Source organism: Alligator mississippiensis, chromosome 5 (assembly GCF_030867095.1).
Source record: "Alligator mississippiensis isolate rAllMis1 chromosome 5, rAllMis1, whole genome shotgun sequence".
NCBI classification, from domain to species: Eukaryota; Metazoa; Chordata; order Crocodylia; family Alligatoridae; genus Alligator; species Alligator mississippiensis.
In genome coordinates this window covers 194388599-194408853 of record NC_081828.1, presented here as the reverse complement: position 1 = coordinate 194408853, position 20255 = coordinate 194388599, and the positions used below count along the sequence as shown (strand labels likewise).

The following is a 20255-nucleotide window of genomic DNA, read 5'->3' as shown; positions in this document are numbered from 1 at the left end:
ATATTCCCGCCAGTGGCTCTGCAATGATGTCAGCCAGTGCGTTCAGCACCCTCGGATGGAGCTCATCCGGGCCTGCCTACTTAAAGGCATCCAGTTCTTCCAAGTGACTCTGCACCACCTCAGGATCTACGCATGGAAGTCTGGCGCCTTGCTGCTGCCTCTCTACAACCCCAGTGAGAGACTTGTCGTACCCCTCACTTAGGAACACTGAGGCAAAGAACTCGTTGAGGAGTTCAGCCTTGTCCCCCCTGTCTGTCACCAGTTGTTTCTGCCCATTTAGCAGGGGTCCTATTCCTCCCTGGGCCTTCCTTTTACTCCCAATATAGCTAAAAACAATTTCTTGTTGTCTTTTACTTGGGTTGCCATCCTCAGCTCCATGGTAGCTTTGGCCCGCCTAACTGCCTCCCTACAAGCACGAGCAGAGGAGGTATATTCATCTTTAGTGATCTCACCCTGCTTCCACTTTTTATGTGCTCCCCTTTTGGCCCTTAGGCTGCCCTGGATTTCTCTGGTCAGCCATGGAAGCCTCCTGGCCCCTTTCCCTTTTTTGCCTTGCTCGGGGATTGTCTTGCTTTGTGCCCGAAGGATCGTTTCCTTAAGGCACAGCCACCCTTCTTGGGCTCCCATCCCTTCAAACCTCCTACTCTGCAGTGCGTCCTTGACTAATCGCCTGAGTGCATTGAGATCAGCTTTCCTAAAGTCTAGCACTTTCACCCTACTAGTTACCTTACCCACTCGACGTCTTATGTTGAATTCTATTATTAGGTGATCACCGTCTCCCAAATGGCTACCTATCTGGAGGTCCCCTATCATGTCATCCCCTGTTGCCAACACTGTTTCCATGAATGTTCCTACTAGTGTAATTTGGTAGAATAATGACAGACAGAGACTGTGCAGTGGCCCTGAGCCCAGGCAAAGATTATTTATCTGTTTTTATTTTAGAAAATAGTCATGGAAAGAATTTAATTTCTGGTATTGCCTTAGTTTTACTAGCACTGCTATTTCCTATAGCAGGCCTGGGGATCAATATGGATTTAAACTAAGGTTGCTATCTTGAAAACATGGACCTTTGGGGAAAAAGTTATTGTATTGCAACTTTCTGATGCAGATATTATCACATTTTTAACAGCAAAATGTTCTAAAGTTACTTGACTCAGTAATGCAATATAGTGAATTTGTCCCTAAAGGATAATTGTAGGATAATTTCAAGCCAGAGCTGGTGGCCACAGTCAGACAGCAGCTTGCTTGAATTCAGGGATGTCAAACTCACTTTGTTCCTTGGGCTAGACCCGGACTGCAGAACTCTTTATGGGCTGGATCTGGCACTGTGTAGCAGCAGCAGCTGTGATGGGAGTGGCAAAAAGGACACTATAGCAGTAGTGGCAGACACTGTAGTGGTGCCACCTGTGTAGCAAGTGGCCTCTTGCTATGGCAGAGGCATGCCAATGGCAGTAGGCCAGTCGAGCAACGGCAGTGTTGCTGCAGCCTTCAGCTTCTTGCTGCCAGTGGTTGTGTTCACCAAGGCCCCAGGGCCTTGGATTCTGTGGCAGGCCCTGCCTACCACTAGCCACATCCCTGTAGCTCTTAGTATATTAAGTTGACAAGAGAAGGAATTGAAATGGTTTGTGAATCCTGAGGAAGGTTAATTAAACTTCTTTAATTAAGATATACCCATTGTAGTAGTTGCATTGACAACTTTCCATATGATTCTAAGCAGTTCTTTATTAGATGGATTTAATCTGTTTTACAGAGTGAAGAAATGTGCAGTGAGTACAATGTTTATATAAGTTTAGTCAATTGATTTTAATATTACTGTATTCACTTGATTCCAAGATGAGGTTCCCCCCTCCCCACAACTGGCATAGGGGAAAAAAGCCCTCTTCTTTTATAAGTGCCTACAAGGAAATCTAACTAAATACTTCGTCTATTATTAAACTGCTGCCAAAAGCAGCATGTGCTCAGCAATGGAAACCAACTATGAGCATGAATATAAAACACAAGGTCCACAATGGGCAAATGTGCTGATGGGAACCTTTTTTTTGGAAGGTATCCTATATGCAAGCCCCAGGCCTATATATAATGGTTCTTGAATGACTAACATTGTGGAGCCAAGACCCTCACATTTGGTGGCATATATAGACTCTCACAAGGGATAGGCCTTCAACTCAAGGCTAAGAAAGGTATCTTTTTCTTTTTTTTTTTTTCACTTTTTTTTTTTTTTTAAGGAAAATTTTTTATGTTCCAGGTCAAACCAGCCAAATCAATTCCAAATCTGTTAATCATTCAAGAACCATATGTGGCCCTACTATCAGCAAACATTCTCCACCTCCACCAGAGGCTTCAGATACTTTCAAATCATTTGGCCGGCATCCTATATGCAGGCCCAGGCCCGGATGCCCCCAAGTTTGCCTTCAGCCATATGACCACAGAAGCAAGCTAGGGAGGAGTTTCCCATTTCCATAAAGTGGGCGTAAAGTCAAGACCTTCCCACTGGAAATGAAAGTGGGAGGTTAACTATACATTACCTCTACCCAGATACTACCCTTTGCCAGAAAAATGGTTATCCCCAGAGACTAGGAAAACCACCTTAGTGGTCATAGCATTTCCCCTGCCAGCCTAAGAAAGGTATCTTCCCTGGCAGGTTATCTGGAGCCTCTCCTTCTCTTGGGACTCCTGAGTTGGGGTGTGTGTATATATATATATATATATATATATATATATATATATATATAATTGCATTACTTCTACCAAAAGACTGTCCTGTGGTCGTGATGGCTCACCTGACAGTCTATTAAACACCTCATTGCCATTACATCATTTACTTTCCCATCACAAACTCTGTTACCATGTTCCTACTTGTCCATGTACCCACATGTCCATCACCATCACCCTTGCCCATTGCAGAGACATGAAACCTTCCATACACGCTAAGCTTACTTCATCTTTCTTTCCCACTCTCCCTTCCCCTACCCCTGTCACGTTCTTTCCTTGGAGTTTGAATGCCTCCTAATTTTTTTTACTTTTAGCCAAAAGTCATATATACTAGTGCCTGTTAAATGCAATCCCCCTTACTGCCAACTCTTTTCCAAGTCATGGTGAGCCACAATATTGTTCTCTCTGTCACAGGAAGCAATTCTTCTGCCCTGTTCAGAACTGTTGAGGCCTAAATGAAGCACTCTGTCAAGTTTTGGTCACAACATTTCAAGGAAAATGTGACAAATTGAAGAGAGTCTGGAGGAGAGAGAGAAAAGTTAGTAGAGCTCTAGAAAACATGGCAAGGTGCTGTGTGATAACCTCTCTGCAGTACTTATTTGCACACTGGTATTGATATACAATGTCAGATTACAGGGACCGTGCCCCTTATCTATATATCCCTTATTTGTGCTTGTTTTGACTATGATAACATGTTTTAACTGCTTTTATTCTGAATGTAAGAGGCCAGGGAAGTCAGGTTTGTGTGCCCTGGCCCTGCCTTCTAAAATTGTAACGTTCATAAAGGGACCAATGACGTAAAAGGAAGTTGAATAAATGTAGTTGAAGGGTCTGTACTCACTGTGACTTTGTGGAAGTCTAAGGTGAAGGGATCCTGCAACTCAGGAGTCGCAAGAGAAGATGGAGAGGCTCCAGATAACCTGGCAGGGAAGATACCTTTCTTAGCCTTGAGTTGAAGGCCTGCCCTTTGTGAGAGTCTACACATGCCTCCAAATATGAGGATCTTGGCTACAGAATTTATGGTGATGGGGGACTGTTCTTGGGATTTCCCTGTAGCTTGTTCCTTCAGCCTTTTGGCAAGGGACAAGCAAGACAAGGAGGCATCTGAACTCCAAGGCCTCAGGCTTCGGTTTGTACGCAGGATCTCTGCCATTGATTTGGAAGTATCTGAAGCCCCATACTGAAAAGTCTAGGCGGGAGGATGGCTACTGGTGGTTGTGCCCCACAGACTTGAACACTTGAGCTCTGTTCAGAATTTGGAACTGATTTGGCTGATTTGGCCCAAAGCATGAAGCTAAAAAAATAAAGTGGTGTGAGGGAGGCAGGCAGGCAAGGGGAGATACTATAATCAAGAAGGTGTTCTTCCCAGGATGAGACCTGTCCTTTGCACTCTGGGCAGGCTGACCCCTACAAGTTTCCTCTGAATTGTGGGAAATGCAACTGCACAATTTTGTGGTGATGGGGGACTGCATTCATGTTTACCCCCTGGCTTGCTCCTCAGCCTTTTGGCTACAAGCAGTGAGACTAGGGGACATCAAACCCGAAGGCCTTGGGCTTGTATTGCAGATAGGATGCCTGCCATGGATTTGGGGAGTATCCAAAGCCTACAACTGATGGGTCTGGGAGGGAGAATACTGGCCTGGTGGTGGAGCCACACACACAGACTTGAATGATTGAGCTCTGCTCAGTTGAAATTTGAACCTGACTACTGGCTTTGCCCAATAGTTATCAGAACTGATTTGGCCCTTGAAGTGAAAATTTAAAAAAATATATAGTATCTGAGTATCTGAAACCCCAGACTGTTTGGTCTGGGAGGGAAGATACTTGACCAGTGGTAGTCACCCAGACTTGATGATTAAGTTCAACTCAGTCAAATTTCAGAACTTGACTCATAGGCAATGCCCAAGTGAATTTGAAATTTGGAACTGATTTTGTCCCTACTTTATACCAGACATAAGTAGCTGCCAAAGTGCTGCTCAGAATTTTGTTTATGAAACACCTGTGCTAAAACTTGAAATAATTAAAAAAAAGATAACATATATCAATTCTAGATGAACTAAGTCTATGGGTACTGCATGGAAATTCTTACAGCCAGGGTCTGACAGTAAAGATAGATGGAAGGGGCTGCCAGGGGAAAAAGTTGGGGGGGAAGCAGAGAACAAAGAGCTATTTGATTCCCCCAGATTTATTTTCCCTGCTGTTGGAAGGGGAAAAATTCAAGGCAAACCTCCAATAATTAGAGTCTATACCTGGAAAAATCATAACAAATTTATAAATTTTCCATATAGAGAATCTCATTATTGTGGGGGTGGGAGGAATTATCATATACTTGGGGTGATCTATTCAAGTAAATATGGTATTTATAAACTATTTTACACCAGTCAGTGTCGGTATGTGTAGGTCAGAATGGCAGTCTTAAAGAAAATATTGGTATAGACAAGTAGTGGTATTCTTATACAGGTAAATAAGAAAACATGTGGAAGTGCTTAGACTCCCATTTTCTCAAAGCCGTGATTTCATACTAAATGAAAATCACATGCTAGGATTTTTGTTCCTTTGAAAATACTTGCAAAAAAGCATTTCAGACTTTAAAAAAATACATTATAAGCATTCAATTGAAAGCATCTTTGAAGATGAGGCGTCTTTTTGCTGTCAAACTGAATCTTTTTTATTGTAGCTAAGTAATCAAATTCATTGCTTTAAAATGGACTAGCAATAGAGTAGACCTTCAGTGGCGGTTCACTAAAACTGTACTGCTATATAAACAAATTCTTAACTTACTCTGCATATAATATGCAGATAATTTCTCCTTGATGAGATTAAAATTAAAGCAGACCACGTTTCCCATGAAATCTGAAAAAAATCAAGCATAGTTTCTGATATTTAGCAGCTGTTGTTTGATTTGTATAAGACTGTAGCCTCTGCCAGATGTGACATATTAACTTAGCTAATATGAATAATGAGTCTCCATATATATGTGCAAATAAGATTCATTAATGTTTATCTAACATATGGGAAGAATTAAAATACTTAACCTAGGAAGAGTGAGAAAGAAAGAGAGGATAAGGTTTTTTTAATTAGTAATTTTTGATAAATTCAAGATAAGCTTTACATTAATTTATAGCCCATATTGGATGCTTTGGGCTAGTATAACCTCTAATACAAAACATGATTGCTTGATGAAAAATACTTTTAAAAGGAAAGAGAAAATGCCTTGTAGTATGTTACAACTTAGCAACTGAGAGTGATACATGGTGTTATATATGCATCACTGTTAAATCAATGGACAAGCTTTTTCTCCACTGGAGGCCCGGTCTGAATGGGATTCCCTGATTGTATTTGTCTTTAATGCATATCCACTGCAGGAGACATCAGCTTTCACATGTTAATTTTCAAGAGAGGTCTAATACTGAAAGTACAGAGGTGGGGGTTGTAGATAATTGACATGCTTTGTTTCTTAGCACCTATAACCGTCATACATCCAGCTTTCAGAAGTACTAAAATTCTCCTCTAACAAAACAGTCCTTTCTGTATAAATAGAGCTTTGACTCCTTTTAAATGAATTGAATCATGTATACGTCTCTGCAGATGTGTATACATAAAATATGGAGAAGGAAAATTCAAGTATGTTTTTGCATAAGATTTTTTTTTAAATACACGGGTCATACTAACAAATGGTCAAACCACTACTGGTTTATGCAGATCATTTCAAATGTACCAATAAAATGCTTCTGCCACCTAAAGCCTAAATGTCACATACCATGTATCTGTTGCACAATAAATAATTTGAGAGTCATACTTTCTTCAGATCAAGAGTCCAACTGTGCACACCTCTATATCGGAAAAGAAAAAAATGATGGCATAAACATATTCTTGAAAAATAGAAAAAAAACCCAAAACACTTTTTTTCACTTAAAATGTCATGACTACATTGGGATCTTCCAGGGCTAGGAAGTAAATGATGAAAAGTGGAAATACTCATTTTTGAATAATATAAAGTTACTTTTACTGCTCCAATGGGATCTTAAACTTTTTGAACCTTACTCATCCAGAACTGGACATTGTTCAGTCTGGGCCACGGGTAACTGATTGAGGCCAAAATTATGCATTTGAAAGAAAAGATGATGAAAATGATAAGATTGTACTACTTCAAGGCTTGCAGTGCATAAATTCCCAGTCCAGGTATAGTAACTGGCAGAGTGCAGGTACAGTGGACTGATGATATAGATTATATGGTTAGGTGCATTGAGTAAGTGCAGTTTATATCATAGCTATATATGAAAGGAGAGTGCATGTTAATGTTAAGTAATCTCTTGAAATGAGTTGCTTTTTATGCTACAAATAACTTAGAAATATATTCTTTCAAAAAGAGTGGGTGTACATAGCTTTTTATCTTCCTGCTGTAAAAGAAATCATGCCAGAAATTAATCACACTTAAGGGAGTGAACAAGAGTTTGGTTTACAGCCTCATGGTAAGTTAATTTCAGTTCATTATATTAGTAGTAATACTAGTAGTTAATAGTATTCATTATATTATGCATTATTCATTTGTCATAATTCATTTTTGTGTGTGTGCACATGCTATATACACACACATGCGCACACATACACTCTGTGTGTGTGTGTGTGTGTGTGTGTGTGTGTGCACGCGCGCACGCAAAATCAGAAAGTAACTACAGACAAGTTTCAGTGACCTAGATACTGCTGAGAAAACATCGTGTCTAAGCTTGCACAGAGAATGAACCTGCCTGTAGAGAAAGCTGCCTGCTTTGTAGCTACGGTAACCCACTTTGGAAACTGGTCCCAGCTTGATTGAAAATTGCTTCCCCCATTAGGTGGAAGTAGTTTTTTGATTTCTCTATCCCATGCTGGTTATTCAGCAGCTGATCTCCAATGAGGTCTTGCATAGAGAAGGCATTCCAAGTAGGAAATTTATCTGTAGGATTAGAAGCAGGAAAGGATAACAAAGGGATGCTATTATTAACATGACAAAATGAAGTTATCAGATTGTTAGTGCCAAGGTCCATTTTTTACCATGGTATAAAATTGGAGTAAGTTTTATGACCATTCTAGGATCAGGTCAGGGTTATTAATGGTAGCATAGGACAGAAACAGTATCTCCTTCTGTTCCTTTACCTTCTGAACTGTTATCACTACTTTTGATATATCTAGACACTGTCAAAAGTTTACTCCAGTCTGAAAGTTTATCTTTAAATTTACACTATATTTACATTATATTTTAAAAAGTGGAAACCGTATCTCAAATGTCATTTGTTAGGAGCTGATGTTAGGTGTGAATTTGAAGCAAAGAAGTCACCTACATATTTTATCACCAATCGAATTTTTATTACAAATTACATACTTGAGCAACTCCATTCATTCGGCTGAAGTCATTTCAGATGACCTTTCCTTCCACGGACTATGTCTGAACAGAATATTGTACTGTTGCTAATTGTTTTGGGCATGGTGCACAGAAGATCTTAAGGGAATTGAATTTTGTTGGTGAGGGATCACAGTACATAAATTTACCTGCATGTTTTTCTGGCCTGTCAAAGTATGTGAAGCAATAAATTTCTACCACAGATCAACTAATCATGAAAATAATGTCGAGGTGTTTGATTGACACACTGAAGCTGTTAATTTGGAGTATATCAAGATCAAATGGAAGTTATTGCAATTAGGCAGTGATTGTGTTTCTTTTCATTTAAAAATTTTAAATACCACATTTTATATTTTTGTGCATATTAATGCTGTTGAGTGATGATCTTGGTGGAATTTTTATGGTGTCTTGAATTCACACTGTTGAATATAACTTAAATGCAAATATTGTTTTCTTGTAATTGTTGGCATGTTGTTGGCTGAGGAGAGTTTTAGCATGGATACGGGTGTCAGTGTTTCTGTATTATGCAGCACTTTCATTTAAAAGGAAGGCTGTCACCCTAATATATACTATTTCAGTTTGGTCTTGCTGTATCAGGGTAGGATCATGATGCTTCTGTGTCAGGGAAAATGTACCTGTTACAAAGAAGGCGGATGAACTACATCAGTGGGGGCTAGCTCTCAGAGACCATAAAAACTAAGGAGGCACTAGTCATGGGGGACCTAAACTACCCAGACATCTGCTGAGGGAGACAGACAGCGAAGTCCCACCATTCACGCACGTTCCTACCTGCGTACAGGACCTCCACCTGACACAGGAGGTACATGGTCCCACTAAGAGGAATGCCTTACTGGACCTGGTATTGGCAATGGGGGATGATATGGTAGGGGACCTACAGATTGGTAGTCACCTGGGGGACAGCGATCACCAAATAATAGAATTCATCATAAGACGTCGAGTGGGTAAGGTAACTAGTAGGGTGAAAGTGCTAGACTTTTGGAAAGCTGATTTCAAGGAGCTCAGGAGATTAGTCAAGGACGCACTGCATAGTAGGAGTTTTGAAGAGATGGGAGCCCAGGAAGGGTGGCTGTGCCTTAAGGAAATGATCCTTTGGGCACAGAGGGAGACGATCCCGATACGAGGAAAAAGAGGAAAAGGGGCCAGGACGCTTCCTTGGCTGACCAGAGAAATCCAGGGCAGACTGTGGACTAAAAGGGGAGCATATAAAAAGTGGAAACGGGGAGAGATTACCAAAGAGGAGTATACCTCCTCTGCTCGCATGTGTAGGGAGGCAGTTAGACGGGCCAAAGCTACCGTGGAGCTGAGGATGGCATCCCAAGTAAAGGATAACAAAAAATTGTTTTTTAGATATATAGGGAGCAAAAGGAAGGCCCAGGGAGGAATAGGACCCCTACTAAATGGGCAGAAGCAATTGGTGACGGAGAGGGGGGATAAGGCTGAACTCCTCAATGAGTTCTTTGCCTCAGTGTTCCTAAGTGAGGGGCACAACAAGTCTCTCACTGGGATTGTAGAGAGGCAGCAGCAGAACGCCAGACTACCAAGCGTAGACCCTGAGATGGTGCAGGGTCACTTGGAGGACCTGGATGCCTTTAAGTCATCAGGCCTGGATGAGCTCCATCCGAGAGTACTGAAGGCACTGGCTGACGTCATTGCGCCACCACTGGCAATAATATTTGAGCAGTCGTGGCGCACGGGCCAGGTCCCGGAGGACTGGAAAAGGGCCAATGTGGTCCCCATTTTCAAGAAGGGGAGGAAGGAGGACCCGGGCAACTATAGGCCAGTCAGTCTCACCTCCATCCTTGGCAAAGTCTTTGAAAAAATTATCAAGGCTCACATTTGCGAGAGCCCGGCAGGACAAATTATGCTGAGGGGAAACCAGCACGGGTTCGTAGCAGGTAGATCATGCCTGACTAATCTAGTCTCTTTTTATAACCAGGTTACAAAATGCCTGGACGCAGGAGTAGGGGTTGATGTCGTATACTTAGACTTCAGGAAGGCCTTCGATACGATATCCCACACCATACTGGTAAACAAGTTAAGAGGCTGTGACTTGGATGACTACACGGTCCGGTGGGTGGCGAATTGGCTAGAGGGTCGTAACCAGAGAGTCGTAGTGGATGGGTCGGTATCGACTTGGAAGGGTGTGGGCAGTGGGGTCCCGCAGGGCTCGGTCCTTGGACCGATACTCTTTAATGTCTTCATCAGCGACTTGGACGAGGGAGTGAAGTGTACTCTGTCCAAGTTTGCAGATGACACAAAACTGTGGGGAGAAGTGGACACGCCGGAGGGCAGGGAACAACTACAAGCAGACCTGGACAGGTTAGACAAGTGGGCAGAAAACAACAGAATGCAATTCAGGAAGGAGAAATGCAAAGTGCGGCACCTAGGAGGAAAAATGTCCAGCATACCTACACTCTAGGAAATGACCTGCTGGGTGGAACGGAAGCGGAAAGGGATCTTGGAGTCCTGGTGGACTCCAAGATGAACATGAGTCGGGAGTGTGACGAAGCTAATGACACTTTATCATGCATCAGCAGGTGCATGATGAACAGATCCAAGGAGGTGATACTTCCCCTCTATCGGGCGGTGGTCAGACCGCAGTTGGAGTACTGCGTGCGGTTTTGGGTGCCGCACTTCAAGAGGGATGTGGATAACCTGGAGAGGGTCCAGAGAAGGGCCACTTGTATGGTTAAGGGCTTGCAGACCAAGCCCTATGAGGAGAGACTGGGGCACCTGGACCCCTTCAGCCTCCGCAAGAGAAGGTTGAGAGGCGACCTTGTGGCTGCCTATAAGTTCATCATGGGGGCACAGAAGGGAATTGGTGAGGTTTTATTCACCAAGGCGCCCCTGCGGGTTACAAGAAATAATGGCCACAAGCTAGCAGAGAGCAGATGTAGACTGGACATTAAGAAGAACTTCTTCACAGTTAGAGTGGCCAGGGTCTGGAATGGGCTCCCAAGGGAGGTGGTGCTCTCCCCTACCCTGGGGGTCTTCAAGAGGAGGTTAGATAAGCATCTAGCTGGGGTCATCTGAACCCAGCACTCTTTCCTTCCTATACAGGGGGTCGGACTCGATGATCTTTTGAGGTCCCTTCTGATCCTAACATCTATGAATCTATAAAACCGTTGTGGCACGCATGCTACAAATTTGCTTCACACCCTTCCTGAGTACCACTCTAGTTCCCTTCCTCTGCCTGATATGCTGCTCTGCTTTCTACCCTGTGCTCCTTACCCAATTTGCTGCTCTGCTTTCTGCCTTATCTGCTGCTATGCTGCCTTCCCCTCCCTGATCTGCCATGTGCCACACACACACGGTGTCCATGCCATTTGTGGCACACGTGTTGCAGGTCAGCCACCCCTGAGCTAGATAACTCGTCTAGAAGTTCCTGGAAACCGATATCATTCTGTACCACATCATTTCTGAAACAGAGCTGTGATATGAGTGCTGAATGTATTAAGATCTTCTTTTTACCACTGAGTGGCAAAACAGATAATGTCTATTTTTAGCATTTACTAATCCGAGTGCTTAGTATTCACTGTTATTTCAAACATCCCTTTGTTCACTCACAGACATTACTAGAAGAATTTTGTGTGGAAATAGTGCCTCAAAGAAGAGGAAACTGCCTTGCTTATCTCTGTCTCTTTAAAATATTCTCCTTTAAGCAGACAATTGACATAATTATTCAAAAGCAGAAGGCTACTTGAGTCTCTAAATTTGCATTAGCTTGTTCACTTATCTTAAAATTAGAGTTTGCAGAAAACTACAATCTCATTAAGAATATTGTTAGGATGATGACACAACCATATTCATTGGTCTGGCAAGACAGCATGTGGAGTGGAGGCAGCTTGCCAGGTCTTAAGGGATGTTTGGAGTAAGTTTTTTTTTTTTTTTTTTTTTTCCATTGACCTTTTCGGCAGATGCGGTCTGAAAAGCTTGGAAGGGAAGCCATGTTCAGCCATTCCTATTAGAAGGAAGTTCGCTACAATGCAAGGCCTTTATATTGGTAGAAGATAGGAAATTTATTTTAAAGGGGATAAGAGAACTTCAAGTTTTTAGTAGCAGAAATATGATAAAACTAAATATATTAACCTGATCTGCTTTTTTGTATTTGCCAATGTGTCCTGTATTCCCTATTGCTGCCTTAAATCATTTTTTTTTCAGAGATTCGTGCAATTACTAGTTAAGGGTCAGGGAAATTCTCAATTCTGTAGAAGACTCAAAGATGAAGGGAAAGCATTCTGAGACAATCTGATAGAAGAAATGGACTCAAATTTGCATTTTCACTGACATTCACATGGGTGAATGAAAGGTTGGCTCAAACAGCAAAATGAAATTCTGGTCTGGAACTTCACCTGGATTTGTAGATGTTCAGTTCAAAGGTTTTCCTTTGTAGTAGTAGTTTAGCTTTGAAATCCAGTTCTGAGTGCTGAGAGTTAGGGAGTTCCGCCCTGAGCTTATACCTAGTACAGATAATGCAGACAACATAAGCATGAGACAGAAAAGACCTACTTCAATTATAGAATTCAACTTCCTGTTGGGTCTGGCTATGAACCTTAATGAAAAAGTGCTAAATTGTCTTAGATGTTGCATTAAAAAACCCCAAAATGCACCCTATCCTTGGGGGTCAGTGATGTTTTTGGGCAGAGTGCCAAAAACACCTGCAACCTTGACTCATAAGATGTTGGTGTGCCAGGGGCAGACAGCAGGGGAGCCGGGAGAGGCCTGGTCCTTGTCATGGCAACGTGGTCCTGGCTCCTTTCCTGAGATGGGAATGCCAAGAAAAATGTCTTTGTGTGCCACGCTCTGGGAGTTGCCTACCCCTGCACTATCCTTAATCTTAACTAAAAAATCAGTCAAGAAAAGCATAGGATCTCAAACTCCGTTTGGAACACAGCGAAGAGTGCTTGGAGGGAGCTGGGGTTGATTACTTCCTGAAGTTCATGATGTAAACCGAATGGGAAGAGGCAGAACCTTTGGCCAGGTTCCCTTGTCGCAAGCAGGCTGGTTTGCTTACTACTGCTTTTTCCATACAACAGCAGTGGCAAAACTAAGGCATGTGGGCCCAAAATGGCAATCTTGGTCTTCTCTATTTGCATACCTCTCACATCTTTCTTCTTTGGGGCCCCTTTTCATATCTCTGGAGGAGTTGGGATCAGCGCTGGTGGTTTAACAGTCTCTCTGGGTGCTTAGGATTATGGGAAATGCAGTGTAGGTCCAAGAAGTGCAAGCTAGATAATAGTGTTTCCTGCCTTATTATGGTATTTGAGTTTGAAAGTTGATGGGGAATGAGAGAAGCAAGGAGTTTTGCTAGAGGTTGCTGTGGTTGGGAAAGGGAGATAGAAAAAGGAATTAGTAAGAGAGTTAGGAGCTGAGTCACTGATACGTGGGGAAAAAAAACAGGTGGAATTAATTCTCTAAATTGGTAACAGGGCTCCTGCTGCTGGACATTTGTGCACATGACCTGAGAGTCTTCCCATGCTTTTTATCTCTTTAGAAGGGTGGCGAGTAAAAGGCAGAGGAAAATGTTAAAATTCACAAAAGTGTTTCAGTAGCTAGAGTTCCTTGGTCCCAGTGAAATAAAAAACTTCTTGGAAGAAGGTTCTCAGTTCTCACTTTTCCTTCTGATGGCTACCCCTTCTTCAGCACCACTGCTCTTACAGGACTTTGCATTTTCTTTGTCTGCCTCATTGCCCATCCTAACAGATATCTTTCTGCCTGCAATTTAGTGTGTACACTGTTTCTATTATGTCTATCTCAGTGGTCCCCTCCTCCTTGTTCTACAGTTTGCTTCTTTTACAGCAGGCAGCCAACTCTTCCCTGCGTTAGTTGTTGGGGCTCTTCTCTGCTCAGCTGCCTGTAGTTGAACAGTCAGCAGACAGTGTGTGAAGGGTGTCGCTGAACATCTTGTCTGCCTAATAGTCCAGGATATTGGTTGGGGCAGTTGTTCCAGGTTTTGAAAACCTGAGACTATTGAAGACAAACTAACATTGTGGTCATGAATTGAGTGAGGAAGGGTATGAGATGAAACAGAAGATCTAGGTATTGGAGACAGAGGGGAAGGGGCACTGGTTCAAACACAAATGTTTTGGCACCCAAGAACAGAAAGATTTGCTGTTGCTGATCTCAGCTGTAACATACCGCTGTATGTTTCTTTTCACATTGCTAATTTCAAACATGGAAACTGGGGCAAAAGAGTAATAGTTATCTATCTTCCTCCTGTTTTACCTCTTCCCTGTGGTTTAGAGAAAATAAGTAACAATGATGAAAGTATTTTAAATACTTTACATATTTTAAAAAGATAATTCTTCCAATACAGCTTTACCCTTTGGCTAGTAAAATGGCTGAAGTTCTGTCAATACTCCAAGTAATAATATATAGATATATATATATAAGTCTGTTTCAATATTGACACACGTTTTAAACTGTTTTAGTAACCGAAGAAGGGTTAGGCAGGAAAACACAAACATAAGTCACAACTGATTACAGGAATCATGTTGAGGTGATTCCAGATGCGTTATTAGCATGAATTTCCCTGTAGAATTTCAATGGGAAATATTGTTGTATTGCAGTTAAAGAGGGCTTTTTTTAAATGTTAATAGCTCTGGCTGGAAGATAATTGCAAGTAAGAAGCAGTTTTCTCTAATGCTGTGTTAATCCCTTCCTGACAGAAAGCAGAAGAAGAAGATCTTGTTCTTACACCTGATGGCACCAGGGAATTCCTAACATTTGAAGTTCCACTTAATGATTCTGGTTCAGCTGGACTTGGTGTCAGTGTCAAAGGTAACCGGTCAAAAGAAAACCATGCAGACCTAGGAATCTTTGTGAAGTCTATCATTAATGGAGGAGCAGCTTCTAAGGTAAGAGGAGTCACCATCTGCCTTTTCTTGCCTGTTAAAAGTACAGCTTTGGCTATTCTGAGGACATCCCCAGCTTCCAAGAACATAGGATTTTTGTGTGTTTAGCTAAACTGGCTCTTCTTAATTTCGCTGTCAAATATAGCTGTAGAGTTCTACTCAGGGAGTGCATCCAAATGAGCAATTAATGCGAATCAATAAACTCCAGAGCTGCTTGAGCTGCAGTACACTGTTTCTGGGTGCAGCATCTGCACATGCACCCAGGACAGCAGCACTTTGAGCTGGGGCAGAGCTGACCTGGGCTGGCAGCAGGCTCCGAGGGTCAGCTCTGGGCTCCAGGTGGCGGCGGCGGCAGTGGAGGAACTGGCTGGTGTATGAGGGTGCCAAATGTGCAGAGCTGTGTGGCTAGGTAGCAGCCAGGAATCTGGTCTCTTCCTGGTCACTGTCTACACGTGTGTTTCAGCACAGTAAATGATTCCACTGTTACATAAGCACTGTTGGGGACAGTACTATCTTATGCCAGAGTTAATTAGTTTACTGCACCGTAACACCAGTGCACATGTAGATGGTCACACTTAGCTGCAGAGCTAGTTAGTCTACTCCACAGTATAGTGCACATGTAGACGCACCCAGAGTCACATATTGGTGCATCGGAGGAATTAAATAAGCTTTAGAGATTTTCAAGAAAGAAGAAATGCATTTAAATTAGTATGCTGTTTGTGTATATTATGATAATAGCTTGAAGTGCAAATGTATAAATTATTGGAATAGACACTTCTTACAGTGGCTGTTTAAAAACTGTTATTCCAGTTTTCACTTAGCCATAAACTATCAAGATTAAGAATAGGTTTTGTTTTGTTTTGTTTTATTTTATTTTATTTTATTTATCTTTTGTGCTAAAGCCTTAAACTTCTTTTCTTTTTTTTTCTATGTGACTGTTGCATTTTCCCTTGGCAGGATGGCAGGCTGCGAGTGAACGATCAGTTAATAGCAGTAAATGGAGAATCCTTATTGGGCAAGACAAACCAGGATGCTATGGAAACCCTAAGAAGGTCCATGTCTACAGAAGGAAACAAACGAGGAATGATTCAGCTTATTGTGGCTAGACGAATAAGTAAAAGCAATGAGGTAATACACTTTTTATGTACGGTTTGAAAGCTCCACATACTTTTAAAGATACTCTTGTTTACAGGAGATCTACTGTTTCTTTGAGACCAGGAAGATTAGTATTTGATAGTCTACAACAGAAGCATAGCATGGAATTATTTGAATTTCAGTTTTGTACACGCTAACCTTATTACCAGATCAATGAAGTTTATTTCTTTAGAGTATTTTTTTATCAATAAATAACAGGAAAGACTGGATAGAATGACATTGATTTTTGTAATTGAATCGCACTTCCCCTCTGAGCTTTGTTCCTTAGGATTTTCATATAATTTTGTCAAACCTTTTTTTTCCCAAATACAGTTCAAGTTTTCATGGTTTGATGCTTAACTGGTTCATTCTTGTTTCATTTTTCAAACCTGATTTAATTTCATATATCTGGAAAATGTGAAACTTTTAGGGTGGAGTGATGAATTTTTATTACAGTATTTTTAAACTGATCATTTACATTATAATTTAATATTCTGCTAAAATCTTTAAAACGTAAAGCAGAAAGATATTAAGATCCAAAGACATAAGGATCATTATTTTAAATCTTTGTTCAGTGCTTACTTGCATACCTGCCATTGCAAGATAAACACAGAATCCTGAATTCAGGAGTTTCTAACAAATCCATGAAGGAACTTAGCCATGATGCTAAGGAACTGAGCATCACCCCAAAATTTAGGCACTTGGCTCCAGGAGCAAAATGTCTGAATCTAATTAGTGAAAGGATAGAGTCAAGTGGCTATAAAAATGGGTTTCACAACATTCAGTAAACTGACTGCAGGTGATGCTTAAGTTGCTGGTTCTCATCCATTTTAGATTTAGGGCTCTCCTCTTAGATTTAAGTCTTGGGAAATGTCAGCACTTAACTTTAATTAATTTTTTTGACTACAGAAAAATAATAGAGCAATTATTCTATTGTAAAGGATTCAGAAAGACCATAACTGGGCAGAATTTTTTTGAAACTAGGGATTTCTATTTGAAATCTCTGGGTTTATCTTATGAATCACATATAGGTATTTGCACACTTAACAGCACTAATATTGAGCATTCACCCCATGGCACCCTGGTTGAGAACAACTGTCCAAAGCCAACCACTAGGAAATACTGAAGAGAGGACATTTCTTGGCTTCCAGCCCCTGTTCCTGGTACTGCGTATGCATTGTGCATTAAAACATTATTGTATAAAATATATGAATGTTGTTGGTCTCCAGGATCAGAACCAGGACCCCCCTCTCATCTGTACCACCAAGAGAGTGCCCTCATTGCTAGATGCACAGTATCATGTTCCCTCTTGCTTACTCTCCCTTGTTCCATTTCTTGCATTCCTTTCTACACCCAACTTCAGCAGTAGTTTGTGTCCTGTTTCTAGCACAGTGATAGTGCGCTCCTAAGAGGTGGTAGATTTGTACTTGATCTCCCTCAGGCAGAGAAGAGCCTATGATATAGGTCTTCCACTTTCTGTACAAGTGCTCTAACCACGAGGAGATTTAAAAGGCAGTCCCATCAGTATCTTCATGTCTTCCTTCTGTGCTGAACTCAGGTTTGTCTGTGAGTGTCTAGATGTGTGCTTTGTGTTAGTTGAGAGCCCGAAATAGACAAATAAAGTAAGTCTTCTCCCGAACACATGTGGCCTCTTGAGTGCTTTAGCAGTTCTGATTGGTTTTGTGAATGCTCTTTTGGGGTTAGGGACCTACATTTTGCTTAACTTGCATGTTTGGCACCTAATTATATTTTTGTACCTGGCCATGAAGTCTCCAAATAAATGTGGAAAAGGATTGTTTAATTATATAAATTATTACATTTCTATTTCAGTTTTTAAGTTCCTTCCCACATTCTATTGATGTCTTTATAACCTTAACATCTCTTCATGGTATCCAATAATTTGTTTGAGATTAATTTAAATCATTTTATGTAGGGGATATACCTACATAAACATACGTATAGGAGAGTTTTTTTTTTAGCAATTTCTGTTTGGAGTACGTTTTAAAGACAAGATCAAAGAAGGCAGCAACTGTTCTGAATGGTGGGAGGAGAGGGAGAGTAACCAGTGAGCTGTCAGGGAGCCCTGGTAGAAGCCTGGTACCTCTGCTGCAATTTCCAGAGGTCTGGATGTTCCAGTAGTGGTGGCACTGTTGATGCCAGCACCCAACATATTACCATCACTGTCAGAGGCCTGGCAAAAACCAGGCAAGGTTCTTTGAGTAGATGTGATATCTTTTATTAGACCAACTGAGTAGCTGGAAAAAAGTTCTTGGCAAGCTTCTGGGTGCAGTCACCCTTCTTCAGGTATAGGGAGTCTCTTCTGTCTCAAAACTCTGCTTTCTTTGATAGATTTTTGGTGGGCATTCATTCTGGTACACAGTTTTTGTTTGGTTTCTCCCATAGCCTTAGTCTTTTGGTGAGAAGACTACTCGAGATGGGATGAGAAGAGTCAGTATGAAGGATTTTTCAGAGTGATCTTTTGAACCCCTGGGCGTTGGATTTGGTCTGTCTGTTTCTCAATACAGAGAATGGAATGTTTCAAAATGATATAGAATCATTGAAATAGACTTAAGGCCTTTTCTTGTGAAAATAATGACATGAAGCAAATTTGCCTTCTGTCAATGAAAACCTTCAAAGGCAAATGTAACAAGGTAGTTTTCTTGTAAATATTTTGGTGCAGACATAGGCCTTCTGCAAGCAAATCCAACAGGGTTCCATTTAAAGTTAACAGGGTTTATACAAATTTATTTCTGGCTGTAATTTGGTGCACTATGCTTGCTTAAGAACTGATTTGGGAGACTTGACATTCACGTGTTTGCTGCAGAACTCACATCTGTGATGCATCCAGAGCCAGACCCCAAGATAATATAATGTATCTGTGAGGGAGAGGGTTGTGTCCACCTGAGTCTAATTTGCAAGTTTTGTAGATTTTTACGATTACTTAATGAGCTAGTGAAAAACCATGGTAACCTGTCTAGGTGAATTTTCTTGTGCAGCTGTCGGCACTCTTTGCATTACTAAACTGTATTTAAAAAAATGTTTCTGACACTGCTACTTCTTCCTCAGTTATTACTTTCAAAGCACTTACCAAAAGGAAAATACAGTGGCTGTGAAGTTTTCTTGTTTTACTGTCATGGCTTTCATGAGCAAAATACCAGCCTCTTGCCTAGTGGAAAAAAAATCAAGCCTATTTTCTGAAGGTCTTATGCCTGAGTACAGCATAACAAATAGAGAGCTTTTTTAGCATGGGTTCCACAAATCCATGGCTCCATGCAGTTTGCCATATATTTTGGGAAGTCGCATCTAACACGCATTTTCCTAACTAATAGCTACAAATGACTGAGCAGTCATTTCACCTTACTTCCCAAGATACAGCATTAAATAACTGATAGTGCTGGTTGTCGCTTTCTTTAGAAGTGTCATGTTTCAGTTACTTTGCCTATTCTAGATCTGGCTATGGCTTTTACTGAACCTCTGGCAAACTTTTTATGTTCACTTCAACTGGGGTGAACATTATTTTGTGCTTGGAGAGGCATCTAGAAATCTCTCTCCAACTCTCACTTAATCATCATACATCCTCACTAAAGATTTTTATTTAATTATTTGAACAAATGTTCTTAACTGACTCATGCAAACCCTCCAAGTACCAGCAAGTCTAGGAGCCTATGTAACAGAAAGAATAGAATATTTCTAAGAAAATAAGGCTGGAAGGGGCATGTAGTCCAGTCCCTTGCTCAAGGCAGGATCATCCCAGTCAAGTACATGTCTAACCAGCTTTTGAAAATGTCCAGGAACAGAGATTCCACAACTTCTCTGGGTAGCCCATTCGAATGCTTGACCACCCTCATAGTCAGAATCCTTCTAATCCCCAATCTAAATTTCCTCTGTTGCAGCACAGAGTCATTGTTCCCAGTCCTATCTTTTATGGCTACAAAGAAAAGTCCATCTCCATCTATACTCACCCTTCAGGTATTGGAAGACTGTTATAAAATCTCCCCATTATGAAGTCCCCTTTCCTGTAGTCAATAATCCTAGTTCTTTCAGCATTTTCTCATAAACCATGCTTCACTGGCTACTTTTGTTGTTCCTCACAGGACTCTTTCCAATCTTTCTAGATATGGGGCCCCAAACTGGATACAGTACTGTGAGGAGGC

The 20255-nt window shown here is 41.3% G+C and overlaps 1 protein-coding gene across 14 annotated transcripts in view; it reads left to right on the top strand.

The window, feature by feature from the left end:
* Positions 1–20255, top strand: part of PARD3 (par-3 family cell polarity regulator) — a 723581-nt gene that overhangs the window by 454566 nt on the left and 248760 nt on the right. For all 14 annotated transcript variants that reach the window (XM_059729155.1, XM_059729152.1, XM_059729148.1 and 11 more), the window contains 2 exons: positions 14782–14970; positions 15925–16095. In XM_059729155.1, coding sequence (XP_059585138.1) covers positions 14782–14970; positions 15925–16095 — 360 coding nt within the window. The remainder of the gene's footprint in view (positions 1–14781; positions 14971–15924; positions 16096–20255) is intronic.